We start from the raw sequence: 13,912 nt of genomic DNA, 5'->3' as shown, positions 1-13,912 counted from the left end.
AAAAGAACTGAAGGCTTTAATTTATACAAAAGTGAGGCGAAAGTTATATGGACATATTATACGGTCCGTATAATATGACCATATTTGATCATGGCTGAAACCAGAACGTCGATTTGAAGTTTCATGAAGTACGGACGAGTTATACGGTCCGTATAAAATTATATGGGCCGTGTAACAAGTTCGTATAACATGACCAGTGAACGGGCTGCTCTGTAATTCTTCAGTAAAATGGCCATAACTTTTTGTACAGATGTCCCCTTGACCCCGATAATATACCGTTGGAAAGGTATTTCAAATGGTTACAACTTTAATTTAGGAAGTTTTCCCAAATTCCTAATTAATAAAGGGGTTATGGTCGTTGGAAGTAAGATTTTCTACAAACTCACTTGCAAACATGCCCCGTAGAGTGGCTTCCAACTTTGCTTTGCCCAAAGACATTTCTTATGACTTGATTAGTTTTAAAAACACTTCTTATAACCCTCATATTGGTTCCATTATATTATCATCTTATGAGTCAAACCTTCGCCCGAAGTTACGAGGTGTTACAGAAATCTCCTTTATTGACAAGTATGGATACAACTAGTACTTAGTTGTATCCAAAAGGCCTTAAAACTACTTATTGTAATGGAAATATTGAAAGTCCTAACACGTGCAGTAACATAAGCAATAGAATCCACTACACCGACTTGAGGTATGTATAGCAATAAAATTACGAGACATATACTTACCTTTAACGGTAATTCAAACTTTCTCAACCATAATTATTTGCTTCTTTTTAGAGTAAATGTTCCAGGTAGCAGAGTCTCGTGCTGATAACGTGTTATAAAACTATATAATTGGAAATAAATAAGAGAAGCAAACTAATAGCTTTGTAGAGAGGAGGAAGAGATTGTATTTCACTTGTTGATGGTATTTCAAATGAGAAGGCAAAGCTCATATTTATAGAAGTATTTTGCCTCTCAATCCACAACATATAACTTGTGCAAGTGGTCCTATACAACTTGCTATAACTAAAATACAACTAAGATACAACTTGCTGCAACTAAGATACAACTTGCAAGTGCAAGTTGTATTTATCACTTAATGTGCAAGTGGTATAATTTACACTTAATAATGTATCCAAATATCAATCTTGTAAAATAGTTCATAACAATTAGAATAAACTTGCTTTATTGCTCAATTATTTGGATAAATATTCTTAACAAAAATATCGTGTTGGATAACTACTTTATAAAAATGAAAACATGTTTACAATTAGCTGTATATGTGCTTTCTAAAAATATAATGTTTATATTAATTCTAATCCATTTATTTATAAAACTTAAATAAAATCCAAATATTACAAGTTCATCTCCAAGGAAAATTTTATATATCAGGAAAAATTATTTACAATCAGTTAAAAAACATATAGTTAAGCATCATGCTTAGTTCTACTACCATTCAATTGTATCCTTTTATTGCCTACCTAGACACAAATTTGCTTATTTTGAAATTTGTGTTCGAGTTAATATTTTCTACATTCTAAAAATAAAATTGAAATATTCAAATGAGTTTTATCATTTAAAAATGGGTTAAGGGGTCTTATTGTCTAAAACAATTCAAAAGTTACTTTAGTGAGATTTCTCTACAAGTTCAATGACCATACGAGGAATTGACTCCACAACCGCTCTATTGCTTGAGCGTACATCTGTGATCTAAAAGGCTGAGGTCCGTGATTGTAATTTCGTATCTTAGTGCATTGTTTGGATGTTGTTTACCTTCAACTCGCCTTCAGGGATAAATAAATACTAGTAGTATATGCTTATGTTATTACTCTCCCTCCGCATACGAATTTGTCATATGCTTGTACTGTTTAACTTCAATCTCCTAAATATTTACTAGCTAGTATATGATCATGGTTTTTCTGTAATACTACTACTTTTTCTTGCAGTTAGGATTCTTATGGAGATGGAGATAGAGCGCTCGAGCCTAAAGCGCAAGTGCCCGGCCACTGAGGAGGATGAGCTCATTAGGGTGAATAATTGATGCACCCATGGAGGATCTCTCTGATGAGGCTGAGGAGCATTATGAGGTTTATGGCCTATTCTCTTCTGTCTATAATAATAATAATAATAATGAATAGTTTATCTCTCTCATAGCTTAAAATTTTTAGATCAAAATATTTTCTTACTTCTTCAAAGAATAAAGATTAAGAAGCAATGTAAGATTATATTTTTGTTTGCCAACCCTTACTGATAGTTGGAGTGGCTCTTTTCCTTTTTTAAGTCGTTTATTCTTGTGTGGGGGGTTTGTAATTCTTTTCTGATTATGCTAAACTGTAAACTTTATTTGATTTGCGATTTATCTAATAGCGGGTTTCTCTGCATGTGTATAGCTCGACTCAACGAATGAAATAAATTGTTTGTTTTGTGTAGATTCGCATGCTTCATTGATTTGTTTGAATAAATGGTTGTGCATTGGAATTGAATTATTATTGAAGATAAGAATCCAGTAAATAGATGATACTGTAATTGTTTTTGGTCGGTTCATGTTATATCTATTCAACTTCATTATTTGGTTGATCCTAATTAGTTGTCATTGCATATGTTGCTTTTGCCCTTTCTAGGATTTCTAATTTTCTTTTGTTATACTCTCCTAAGTTGCCGTTGGTTTGATATATTTAATTGGTTTCCTAGAATGACGCTGATTCCTATTTAAATAATTTATAGTAGTCATGTCCAAGTTATGAGAATTTTTATGTGGGTACTTTGCTCTGCTTGTAGAAGGAAGATTTACAGAACCTATTTTTTATAGACTCTCAACACTGCTAGTTCTGGTCATACCTTTTGGTCTGATGTTGAATTGAAGTTGTGACAGTCGACAGAGTTGTGTGTTTTAATATATTTCAGATGCAGATCTTTGGTAGCAAGCACCTTGTTGCACTCCGGATTTTCGCACGTTAAAGTCGCATCATGAGTTAGTCGACGCAAGTTCAAACGAAATTATCTTGAGGTTAAAAGGGATTAAGCTTATTAATATAAATGGCTATAAGAGTCTAAAAAAATATTAGTAAGTGACAGAAGATTTGGAGGGTGAATGAATCAAAGAAGCATGAGTTTCGTAAAAAATCGGCAAGTTGGGAATACGATAACTTGTACTTTTGGGTGAGATTAAGAGTGCGTCACATGCTAAGTAAGTAATGATATGAAGTATTTGAATCGTATAATGGTCCCTTGTTAAGTTTGGAAGTCAAACGAGTTGTAGTACGAAAGTCGACAAAGGGCGTCGCAAGTTAAGTTTGTAAATTCCACTGAAATTTGGGTCAGATGTCGCGGAGCTTTTCTCTCAATCTACTTGGAGTTACGGGGTGATCCACCTATCAAATCGAAGGTCTACAAGTCTAGTTTCCATCGCATTTTACCGTTTATCGGTACAACATCGGAGTAGAGAGATATTCGCATTTTCGTCAAAGGACGCAAACTGCCGCGGGAACAGCGAGTATGGTCGGTGGCTTCATTTTAGCCCTTGTATATATATGACTCTTGAACGATTTTTGCCCCATTTCTTCAGCTCCACAGACCAGCAAAACCCTATTATACTCCCTTAAACATTCCTTGATCAATCCTAACCAAACTTAAGAGCTAATCAACCAACTCTAACGCAAGGAACAACGTGGCAATCATAAAATTGTGATTTTCTCGCTATTTCACTTCTCGGAAGGAAACCCCACCTTGAATTAACTAGTAGTTTGGAGTGTTTTTCATCATTTAAGGTATATTTTAACTTCTTTTTAATCTCTTTGAGCTCCTACAAGTAATTAATCATAGAAATTGGTGCAAAACCTCATAGAACAAGCTCTTCTATATTCTTATGAAACTTTCATGAACTTAGCTTATTTGTTGGACTGTTCTGTATGGCTTTGTTCTGTTGTTTGGAGCTGTGATGATATGGATGGGATCATATTGAAGAGGAGAAGTAGAAAAGTAGAATTTGGCAGCGTTTTACGGGGAAATTACGCTACAAAAAGGCCTATAAATTCACGCCCATGAGTTGCTCGATTAAATGACTAAATGAAGATTTCTATAAGCTATGACCTTGGTTTTGATCTTGAATAGTCCATATTATGTAGGAAATCGTTCGTAAGACATTCGAGGACTCGGGAAACATATATAACTCCATCGACGAGGTATGCAGGGCTTTCTATTCTCTTTGTGGCATGACTATATTTCATATGACCTTTCATTGAAAAGTTGCTCCGTTAACTTGGATCGATTGCGTTCCATGACAATTGAGCTGACCCGTACTTCATCTATGACTTGTACACCAAAGTATATTCCATGTTCCATATCTCCTTTTGGTTATCGATTAAAAGACTTTCCGTTCAACTTGCGTCGATTATGTTCCAAAATGGTTAAGCTTACCCTTTTCTCATGAATAGCTTGTATTGAAGTACCTTTCGCATTTTATATCCCTCTTGTTTATCGAATGAAGAATGATATTCGTTACGATACTCTTCACGTTAAAGTTGAGTTGATTGTACTTCCTTTAATTGAGTTAATCCTTATCTTCTTGTTTATTGCTCAAAGGTGATGAACCTCCCGATGGTACACTTTTTCAGATAAAAGTTGTGTCGATCATATTTCATAAGAGTTTGGCCAACTTTGGCTTTGTGTATAATTCATAACAAGATGTTCCCCTGTACTTTTATTTCTTTGGCCTATTGATTAAAGAATGATGAACGTAGCGACAATAACGATAGTCGGAGGATAGCGACAATAGGTCACTCCGACTCTTTCTATGATATCCCTTCTGAGGCCGGTCTTGCATTGCACTTATATATATATATATATATATATATATATATATATATATATATATATATATATATATATATATATATATATATATATATATGTATTTATTTTCATTACCACGCCGTGTCAGATATGGCCGGCCAAGCAGGCACGTAGATGTGCACCTAGATGTATATCTTTCATTACCGTGCCGTGTCCGATACAGCCGGGCAGGCACGTAGCTGTGCATACCGCTGATCAGTTGGGCAGAGATGATGATATTATGATGAGCTCACCCCACAGAGGGATATATAATATTATATGATGTAACATGTTATAAGCCTCCACCGTGAGGAATGATTTTTACGAGCATACAGTTATATTCACGTTGTGGTTATGATTGCCCTCAACGGCTTGTTTCAGAGTTCAGGTTGCCTCTATATCTCCCCTCTTGTTATTTATATTTTTTATGCTTACACTTACCGCCCTACATACTCAGTACATATTTTGTACTGACGCATTTTGTGCGCTGTGATCATGCCCACATGTACGGGTAGACGGATTGATGTACCTTTCTCAGTAGGATACCAGAATTCAGCAGGGATGTTCGCACTCCGAAGTTGCTGGTCAGAGTCATCAAATAGGATGCATGCATGTGTATATATATATAATGAGTATGGCTATAGGTACGTCGGGGCCCTGTCCCCCTCCAGTTGATACATATTAGTGCTCTTAGAGGCTTACAGACTATCAGTCAGTGTATAGGTGTTGTGGTTGGCCTTGCCAGCCTTTTGACTAGTTGTCTTTCTTGGTTGCGGCCTTGTCGGCCCTAGTTATGCATATATGTGTTGTCGGGCCTTTTCTGCTTGCAGGTTGTCGTAATATACTTCTTAAAACTGTTATTCAGCGGCCTTGTCGGCCTATGATTCATGTTACAGAGTTCAAATATCACAGTTGGTTCGCTTGGTCCTTCGGGTGCCGGGTGCCGGCCACACCCCTCATGTTGGGGGGTGACACGGCCGGTCACTGAGGGGGACGAGGAGGATGAGCCCATTAAGGTGAATAATAGGCTGTTAAGTGATGCACCCGAGCATGAGGTTTACGACCTATTCTATTTATAATGAATAGTTTATCTCTCTCATAGCTTTTCTTAAATTATTATTATTGTGTTTGTGGTGGTGGATAGATATTTAATTGTGATTGAAATTAATTTTTGGTATACAGATACTGGCTCAAAAACTTGTTTCAAATGAGGAGCTCAGTCAACAGCACTCTGTGATACTACAAGAATTGATACAGTAGTTAGAGACAGGTACTAAGCTTACTTCAGCTTCTTTTTATGCTTATTCAATTTTTGTTCACTTTACTCACAAATTTTGCTTCACAGGAACCAGCTTGGTGTTTGAAGTAATTAGGGATGATCGTGTCATTCCTCAATTAGTTTAGTTTCTAGAGAAGCCGCATCTCAGGGTAGAGATTTGATGTGTTGATTAACTTTTGTGCCTTCTTTAGCGTATTGTTGTTGTGGCTTCACACTTGATTTATTCTTGTTGTTTGGCCTTCGTAGGAGGCTGCTGCTCAGGTTCTCAGAAGAATTGTTGGTCGTTCTCACTCACAGAATCTTTTTGAGTATGTGGTTAAGCATGACCTGGTGAGAATTTATGTAGATCTGTGGAAATCTGAATCAACTTGTGGGCAGGAGGCTGCCTGGGCACTTGGGTTTGTTGCTGCTGATTGTGAAATCCGTGATCTTGTCCTTACGCATACTGATTTTCTTGATTTCCTGGGCCAGTTGAAGAAAGATGATACTCTTGACAATCAGAAAAGAACAGCGCTGACTCTATTGAATTTTTATGAAGGCAAGGATCAACCTGCATTTGAGCAGGTCGGTTGAAAAGTTTTTATGCCTGCAGCTATTGAATTTTTATGAAGGCAAGGATCAACCTGCATTTAAGCAGGTTGGTTGAAAAGTTTTTATGCCTGCAGTTATTTAAGGTTCTGTTAAAATGAAAGGACTTATTAGACGTGTGTTACATATACCTATTACAATTCATTTGTCAAGTGAGATCAGCACTCAGAGCTCTTCGTACCCTTGTTCATTCAGAGGACGAAGAAGTGCTAATAAATGCATGCGCGGCAATTTATTACCTTTCTGCTCCCAATGACGACAATATTGACACACCTAGAAAGCACGACAATATTCAAGAAATCATTGACTCCAATGTTTGTCTGCGGCTAGTTGATCTACTCAGGTTGAGGTGGGGGGGGGGGGGGGGGGGGATGCCGTAGTTTCCCCATGTAACTTACTTTTTTGTATCTTGATATATGTCGGTTGATGTTTCAGGCATGAAATATTGTTTCTGATGTCAGACTCGGACGCTCAATGCCGGTACATTTTTAAGCCTGAATCCAAATACTTGAGGGGAATTAAATTTTGTCTTGTTCCTCTGTACATCTGAGCCATCTAGTTTGAACCAGTTGTCATTTCCATGTGCAAACCGTTTGAACAAAAAGATACAAAAAGATACATCTGCAAACCGTTTGAACCAGTTGTCATTTCCATGTTATTCCAAAGATAAGCCTCAAATGGTTGGGCCAGTGCATCTTAAAAAAGAACACACTGGAAAAATGGATCTTTTATTTTTGTTTTTTCTTTCAATCTTCTGCTAAAATGCAACTGTGTCAGATATCAACCATCTGCACTCACCTGCTGAGCTTGCTTTTAAAGACCTTCAACGTAGTATTTAGCCCGGTCTGCCCGATTACAGCGAATATTTTTAATTGGCGTTGTACGCCAAAGGTTGCTGAGCAGATACAGTTTGGAATATGCCAGATTTTAAAGAATATTATTTCCGCTGGGAACAATGAGCAGATACAGGTATGTCTTCAAGTTTTAAAAGGACAGCAAAATATATTGAGTTTAACAGATTTTGTAAGTAGCAGTTGGAAATAGAACTAGAGATTTTGAGTTGTCAAGATGTTTTCACCCCTCCCCGCCTCCCAAAAAAAAAAAAAATCCTTTTTAGTGATCTACGTTTCAGTTGATTAACCTCCACTGCATAGCCATTCATCTAAATAGTTTGTAAATGTTCACCAAGCTGTATTTGCTGTATCTGATAGTGGATTAATAAAACAACTTGTCTGCTTGCTTGCTTCCAAAGACAATGACCCTGATGTTTTGCTGCCTGGACAATTTCAGAAGCTTTTGGCAATAGGACTAATGACCAGATCGAATATGTAACCTTTTTATTCAGGGTTATCATATCGCTTATATGTTTTACTGAATTTGATGTGTACTTGTTTGGCTTTAGGTTCATGGTGGAACAGAAGTGCATAGAACTTATGTGTGGTTTGCTAGACTTTGTCAATCAATTGATTATCTCTATGATTATAAGAGGATTATTAAACCTGATGCAGTTTGCAAAAAGGTCTGGAGAAATCTCTAAATATGCTACGCAGGCCGAACAACTCGGTGGACGGTCCAAGGCTGAAGCGGCTATGCGTAACTTCGGCAGCCTGGATTGCGGCCCCAGGTTAATCAATTACTTAGAAGGCGATTCTCCAAGATCGGATTACTCTCCAGTCCTGGATATCTTTCCAAGCTTGGGTATCTTTGATGAAAGTGATTTGAGTGATTAGTATGTTAGACTGTATGAGTATTTTTAAACGAGTTGATGCACGAGACAGCTATGAATTTCTCTTTTTATAATTATCCTAAGAGCTCATGGCAATGCGATGAAGTGAATCATGTCGGTGATTTGGGGTTGTTTAGATGATGTTTTGGAAATTTTTATTTGGGACGAGTTTTAATTTTATTTCGGCTGGTTTACCTCTAATTGGAGATGTGTAAAATCTGGATTTTTGAAAACCAGCCATTTGTTGTTAACGACAAGTGTCATTTCGATCACGGCATGAATAAGCCATTTCGGCATATTTGAGCTTTTTCCCTTAATTAATATATTTTTGGCCTTCCCTATTTTCATGTGAACTTCAAATTTTAAAGTAGCAATTCACGTTTTAATTAATACCATCAATGTTTTTGGATATCATGACTAAAATTCCTTTATATTTTGGCTGTCGGAAGTTATGTAGAATCCACAGTATTTACTAATACCAATTTTGGAGCTACCATAATACTTAAGGTATCCTCAGGGGCGGAGCCAGCCCTTCGGGTGTGGGTTCGGCCGAACCCAGTAGCTTTTGTCCGAACTATATATTTGTATTAAAATTTTTGTCAAATATGTACAAATTATTAATTAAGAACCCAGTAACTTTAAAGAATTAGAACCTCGAACCCACAAACTTCGAATCCTGACTCCGCCTCTGGGTATCCTATATATAAAGATATATGCGTGTAGGATCTCATATATAAACATGCATGTATATTTTTTCTAAAATAAGTAATTTCAAAGAAATAATTACCACACTAATGCTAAGCTTTAATAACAGTTTAATTGAACATGTAAAATAATTTTATAACTAAGTATTATTTTTTGTTTCCTGCTAGAGCCTTTGTCAGGGATTCGCTGATGATTTACAGCAAGACTCTAGCCGCTTGCAATTCACGCAAAATGTTTCCTAATACCAATCGCACCATCATTATGGAATGTGATGATAATGGAGATTTCTCTACTCAAATTTATTGCATCACTCAGGCGAGACTTAAAGCAACCATCTGTATTTCTGAGATCCAAGAGTGTTTAGGTCGGCTTCTTTTCTCAGCCCTGGAGTTGTGATTTGGTATGGTTGGATCGTTTCCTTATTTCTCTTTCCCAATATAGCCATACTTATTATTCATAATCATATTTTTCTCTTTATCCTATTTTCTAAATGGGTTCTAATTTCCAAAGCAGCTCTAGATCAATGCACATAATTAACTGACTTAGCTAGCTCAAATGATGATCAAATGTTCATCCTCCCTTTTTGCATTTTCCATGTCAAAATTTCTGGTAATACTATATGCATGCTGCAATGCAGTTAGGAACCACTAGTACTTTAGAGACACTCTATGCGTACAAGCTTATGGAGCTGAACAAATATTTAATTTGGCTCATAGTTTCATTATTGCCTTTGGCGATCCTGCAAGAACTAATACCATATTTTTCATACTCAGAGATTGCTTATTCCTATGGTTCTGAGCTCTGTTCCAACTCTCTGTGTCCATGTACCTATTTGTTAGTTATTAGTATTCAAGTTAAACTTGGGAAGTGATGGAGTTTCATTTGCAATTGGTTTGTAATTTATGTTTCTATCCGTTGATAGTAAACGAAAAGGAAGTAAGGTAAGTTTGCCTTATTTTAAACTTGTGTATATTGTACTGTATGTAATAATAGGTGAAGACGTTAGAAAAAGAGAAATGTGCACAGCTCCCAAATTATATCAAAAAATTAAAAGCTACGGACTAATAATTACTCCTGAACAGAAGTATAAATGAATTCTTGACAACAAACTAGGTGTTGCAAGCAAGATTTCTATACTCAGATAATTGGTGCAATTTGCTAGCAAATATATAATTATTACTATTAATTTGGGATGGGCACAGACAATTCATACAGTATACATGATTTCCCATCTAGCTTTCCTTTTGTTCTTGTGTTTGGTACTTCCAATTCAAGAATCTGGTGCTATGCATCCCAAAGCAAAATATTCTATAAAGTAGCAGAATTTATTACCAGACCTCAATAATGGGAGATGTCACTATAGGGCTCCTAACAGAATGGTTACCATTCTCTTCAACCCAAGTGATCGATCCAACGTTTCTGCTTTGACCCTCATCACCTATATAGCGAATTGTCAAAGTATAACTTTGCTTCTCATTTTTTTTCTTGAACACCAAAGTTTGTGGTGACACTGAAATTGTAGAGTTCTTGGGAGCTTTTAACTTAGCCTTATAAGTAGCTGCACCTTGACCAACATTTGTGACTGTCCTCCTGAATTTCTGCTCCAACAAGGTGAAGTTGCCCTCAAGGCTGTACAATGCAATGAATGATGGGTAATTGAGATCAGCTGATGGATTTGAGCAATTGTGGTTGGCTGATGATCTTGCAATCGTCTTGAATTGCTCTTCTGTGAAATTCAGAGAGCATAGAAGATTTACATAATCTTGTGGAGTAGCATCATATACTAAGCCGGGATCAAGAGCTCTGTTGGGATCAACGTGCCCTGCTCCCATGTCTAGGGGTGTGGCTGCGTTGTTATCATCAGAGTCTTTAATAGGTTTGCGAGTGTTGTCCAAAGGATCAGCTGTTGTCATCATGGCAGAGCGAATAGCTGAAGGACTCCAATCAGGATGCGCGGCTTTTAGCATTGCTGCAATTCCAGCAGCATGTGGTGCAGCCATGGATGTGCCTGATTCAAGATTGTAATCACTGGACAATTCTATGTTCGCCCCAATAGTTGTAGCAAGTACATTTGGCGGATATGCTGCAAGAATCAGCACTCCTGGTGCCAATATATCTGGCTTTGAAATTCCCAAGTAGCTTCTGGAGGGGCCTCGTGCGGAGGATGCAGCAACAACCGGTGCTGGCTTTACATCCAGATAGGTCTCTTGGAACGTGATGCTGGCTGTGGGAGTAATACTATTTTTTACATAATTGATGACTTGTTTTCCTTCCTTTTTGTTAATCACAACTCCTGGGTTGGGAAATGTAGCAGACCTGAGCACTCCTGGATCCTCAGAAATAAAGATGCCTGCTTTAAGTCTTGCTCGAGTGACAAAACGCATTTGACTAGAGAAACCAAAACCATCTTCATCTGCATTATAATCACAGATGATGATGGTACGTTCGGGATCTTCAATTTGAGATAGCAATTCCTCCGAACTGCAATCAGATAGAGTCTTGTTGTACATCACCGTTGAATCCTTCACTAAGCCTCTTGCAGGAAATAGGCTCCATCCCCTAATTTTTAAGCCATTGCCCAAAGTCAAAGTTCCTGCAAATGTCCGGTCAGTGTGGCCTGATGCCACGCACAAGATCCATGGAGATCCGTTGTTTAAACTTCCAATCCCTGGACCTCGATTTCCAGCTGAAGCTGAAACTAGAATTCCCTTCATCATAGCTCCAAAAGAAGCAATGGAAATAGAATCTTCATACAAGGGAATGAAACGGAACCCATAAGAAATGGATATCATATCAACACCATCTGCAACAGCTTGATCCATAGCAGCAATTAAATCTGAAGTAAAGGTTCCTTCATTAAAGCTAAACTTGTACACAGCTAGCCTAGCTCGTGGAGCAACACCTCTTGCTGTTCCTGGTGCATATCCAAAATGGGAAACACCTTTGGCGAAATTCCCAGCAGCAATTGAAGCTACATGTGTGCCATGACCACCAGTATCCCTGGCAGAATTCATGGAAATGTTCACTGTGGGATCATTAGCCAAAATTCCCTTATTGAAGTAATTAGCCCCAATGAGTTTTCTGTTGCATGTTGAAGTGTTAAACTGTGTGCCTGGCTTGCAAATTCCCTTCCACCTTTTGGGGATTTCAGGCATACCATCATCTTGGAAACTTGCAGATTCGGGCCAGATGCCAGAGTCAAGAACTCCAATAATCACATCTTGGCCTAAACCAGAAGCTGGCCATAGACCAGATGAAGGATTGAGCTTGAGGAAATCAGATGTATGGGTAGTTTGAGGTTCCACAGTTCTATCTTTATAAGCCGAAATGAAACCAGGTAACTGCTTCAAAGCTTCTAGTTCATCTTTGGACAAAACAGCACTGAAACCATGAAACACATTGTCATAAGAGTAAACAAGTTTTGGAGCAAAGTGTAATCTGTCTACTGATGAAGGAACAGAAGCTTTGATTGAATCAATAGTGGAAGTATGCCAATGATGGTGATCAGCAAAGACATTAGGCATTAAGGATTTGTCCAAATGGACAATGTAAGTGGATCTCTGTGCTATAGCTAAGAAACAGAACATATGAGCAGAAAGAAACCATGAAAGGAAGAGAAGATGAAGAGAATAAGGAAACCCCATATTAGATCTTTGTGTGACTACACAATGCATCTTCCTAAGCCACTACAGATTCAAGTGACTTTGTAGGATTATGCAAGCAGCATTTAGTTATTGCAATAATAAATATAAAATAGTCAACTGGGGAATAAAATGAGTTAAAAAAGGTCACTAACGTAATCAAGATAGGCGGCTAGTGTACAAGTGAAATGAACCTATTAAGTATCACAACTTGTATGGATATCTGCTTCTTCTCACTATTTCAAATCTTTCAGACTGCTAGGAAGGAACCTGTATGTCAATTCACGAACATGGCCCCACCAGTTACCCATTGAAGGCAATGTTATTGACTACACTCCATATTTACTACACTCATTATTTCTAGTTTTCTAATGTAGTTTTTAATGATTTTGTAAGGCCAGATATGACAGAACTCAGATAAACAAGTCAAATATAATCTGTCTTAAGAAAAAGAGAAGTCAATAATGAAGCTTTTTGCTTTCACTCTTTCTCCATGATCAAATTTTCCCTGTTACTATAAGATTTTATAGCTGTGCCAGAACATGCTCCTTTAGCTTGTGGATAATATAATCTGACCACAAGGGGCCTGACTTTCCCACTTGTTGATGAGTCAGCTACTGACATTTAAAGCATTTGTTTAATATGGAGAATTAATCAAAGGAGAAAAAGAAGATTAGAAAAGAGAAACTTGAAAACTCCCTAAGCAGAGAATAATAAAATCTTTAAATTTCTTAACAAGGCACGCAAAAGATATACATGTGTTTTTCTTTTCTCTCTTATTTGACTGATAGTTATTTCCTTGTCAGGTGAACAGGATTTAAGAATCAAATGCGAGAAAAATAAAAAATTTAGGGGAATAGTGGTATAGATGGTGTATAAGTGTATATATTGTAGAAGACTTCTGAATTTTGTTACAACTCCCTGTTTCCATGTGCCTATTTTCTGTTTATCTGTATTAAAATTGAACTTAGTAAGTGGTGGAGCTGCATTTCTGATTGGTTTTGTAACTTTATTTTTATCCATTCACAGTAAACGAAAAAGTAGTAAGGAAAATTTGCCTTATTTTTAACTGGTGTATATTGTACTGTATGTAATATTAGGTGAAAAAAAAAGAGAAATGTGCACTAATAAATACTCCTGAACAAAAGTATAAAAGAAT

The 13,912-nt window shown here is 37.1% G+C and overlaps 1 protein-coding gene and 1 long non-coding RNA gene across 16 annotated transcripts; one reads left to right on the top strand and one right to left on the bottom strand.

Moving 5' to 3' along the window:
• Positions 1 to 1,588: 1,588 nt before the first annotated feature.
• Positions 1,589 to 9,699, top strand: LOC132644797 (uncharacterized). Of its 15 annotated transcripts, none has more exons than XR_009583915.1 (7): positions 2,116 to 3,751; positions 4,109 to 4,165; positions 5,711 to 5,869; positions 5,997 to 6,084; positions 6,160 to 6,242; positions 6,340 to 7,024; positions 7,117 to 8,658. It is a non-coding gene; the product is annotated as an uncharacterized LOC132644797 (long non-coding RNA). The 15 variants fall into 15 exon arrangements; XR_009583917.1 differs by lacking the exon at positions 5,711 to 5,869 and adding an exon at positions 9,280 to 9,699 and having other exon boundaries at positions 2,117 to 3,751; positions 7,117 to 8,379; XR_009583918.1 differs by lacking the exon at positions 5,711 to 5,869 and having other exon boundaries at positions 2,118 to 3,751; positions 6,340 to 6,730; positions 6,877 to 7,024.
• A 500-nt stretch (positions 9,700 to 10,199) lies between these two features.
• On the bottom strand, positions 10,200 to 13,760 carry LOC132644795 (subtilisin-like protease SBT3). Its single transcript, XM_060361408.1, has one exon. The coding sequence runs from the start codon at positions 12,784 to 12,786 to the stop codon at positions 10,441 to 10,443; it is 2,346 nt and encodes a 781-aa protein (XP_060217391.1). The 5' UTR covers positions 12,787 to 13,760; the 3' UTR covers positions 10,200 to 10,440.
• Positions 13,761 to 13,912: the final 152 nt, after the last annotated feature.

Source organism: Lycium barbarum, chromosome 6, assembly GCF_019175385.1.
Source record: "Lycium barbarum isolate Lr01 chromosome 6, ASM1917538v2, whole genome shotgun sequence".
In the NCBI taxonomy this organism is placed as follows: domain Eukaryota; kingdom Viridiplantae; phylum Streptophyta; class Magnoliopsida; order Solanales; family Solanaceae; genus Lycium; species Lycium barbarum.
This window is presented reverse-complemented; position numbering and strand designations above follow the sequence as displayed.

Bases quoted from the DNA above. Each gene is read 5' to 3' on its own strand.
- LOC132644795 (XM_060361408.1), bottom strand. From the start codon at position 12,786: ATGCATTGTGTAGTCACACAAAGATCTAATATGGGGTTTCCTTATTCT.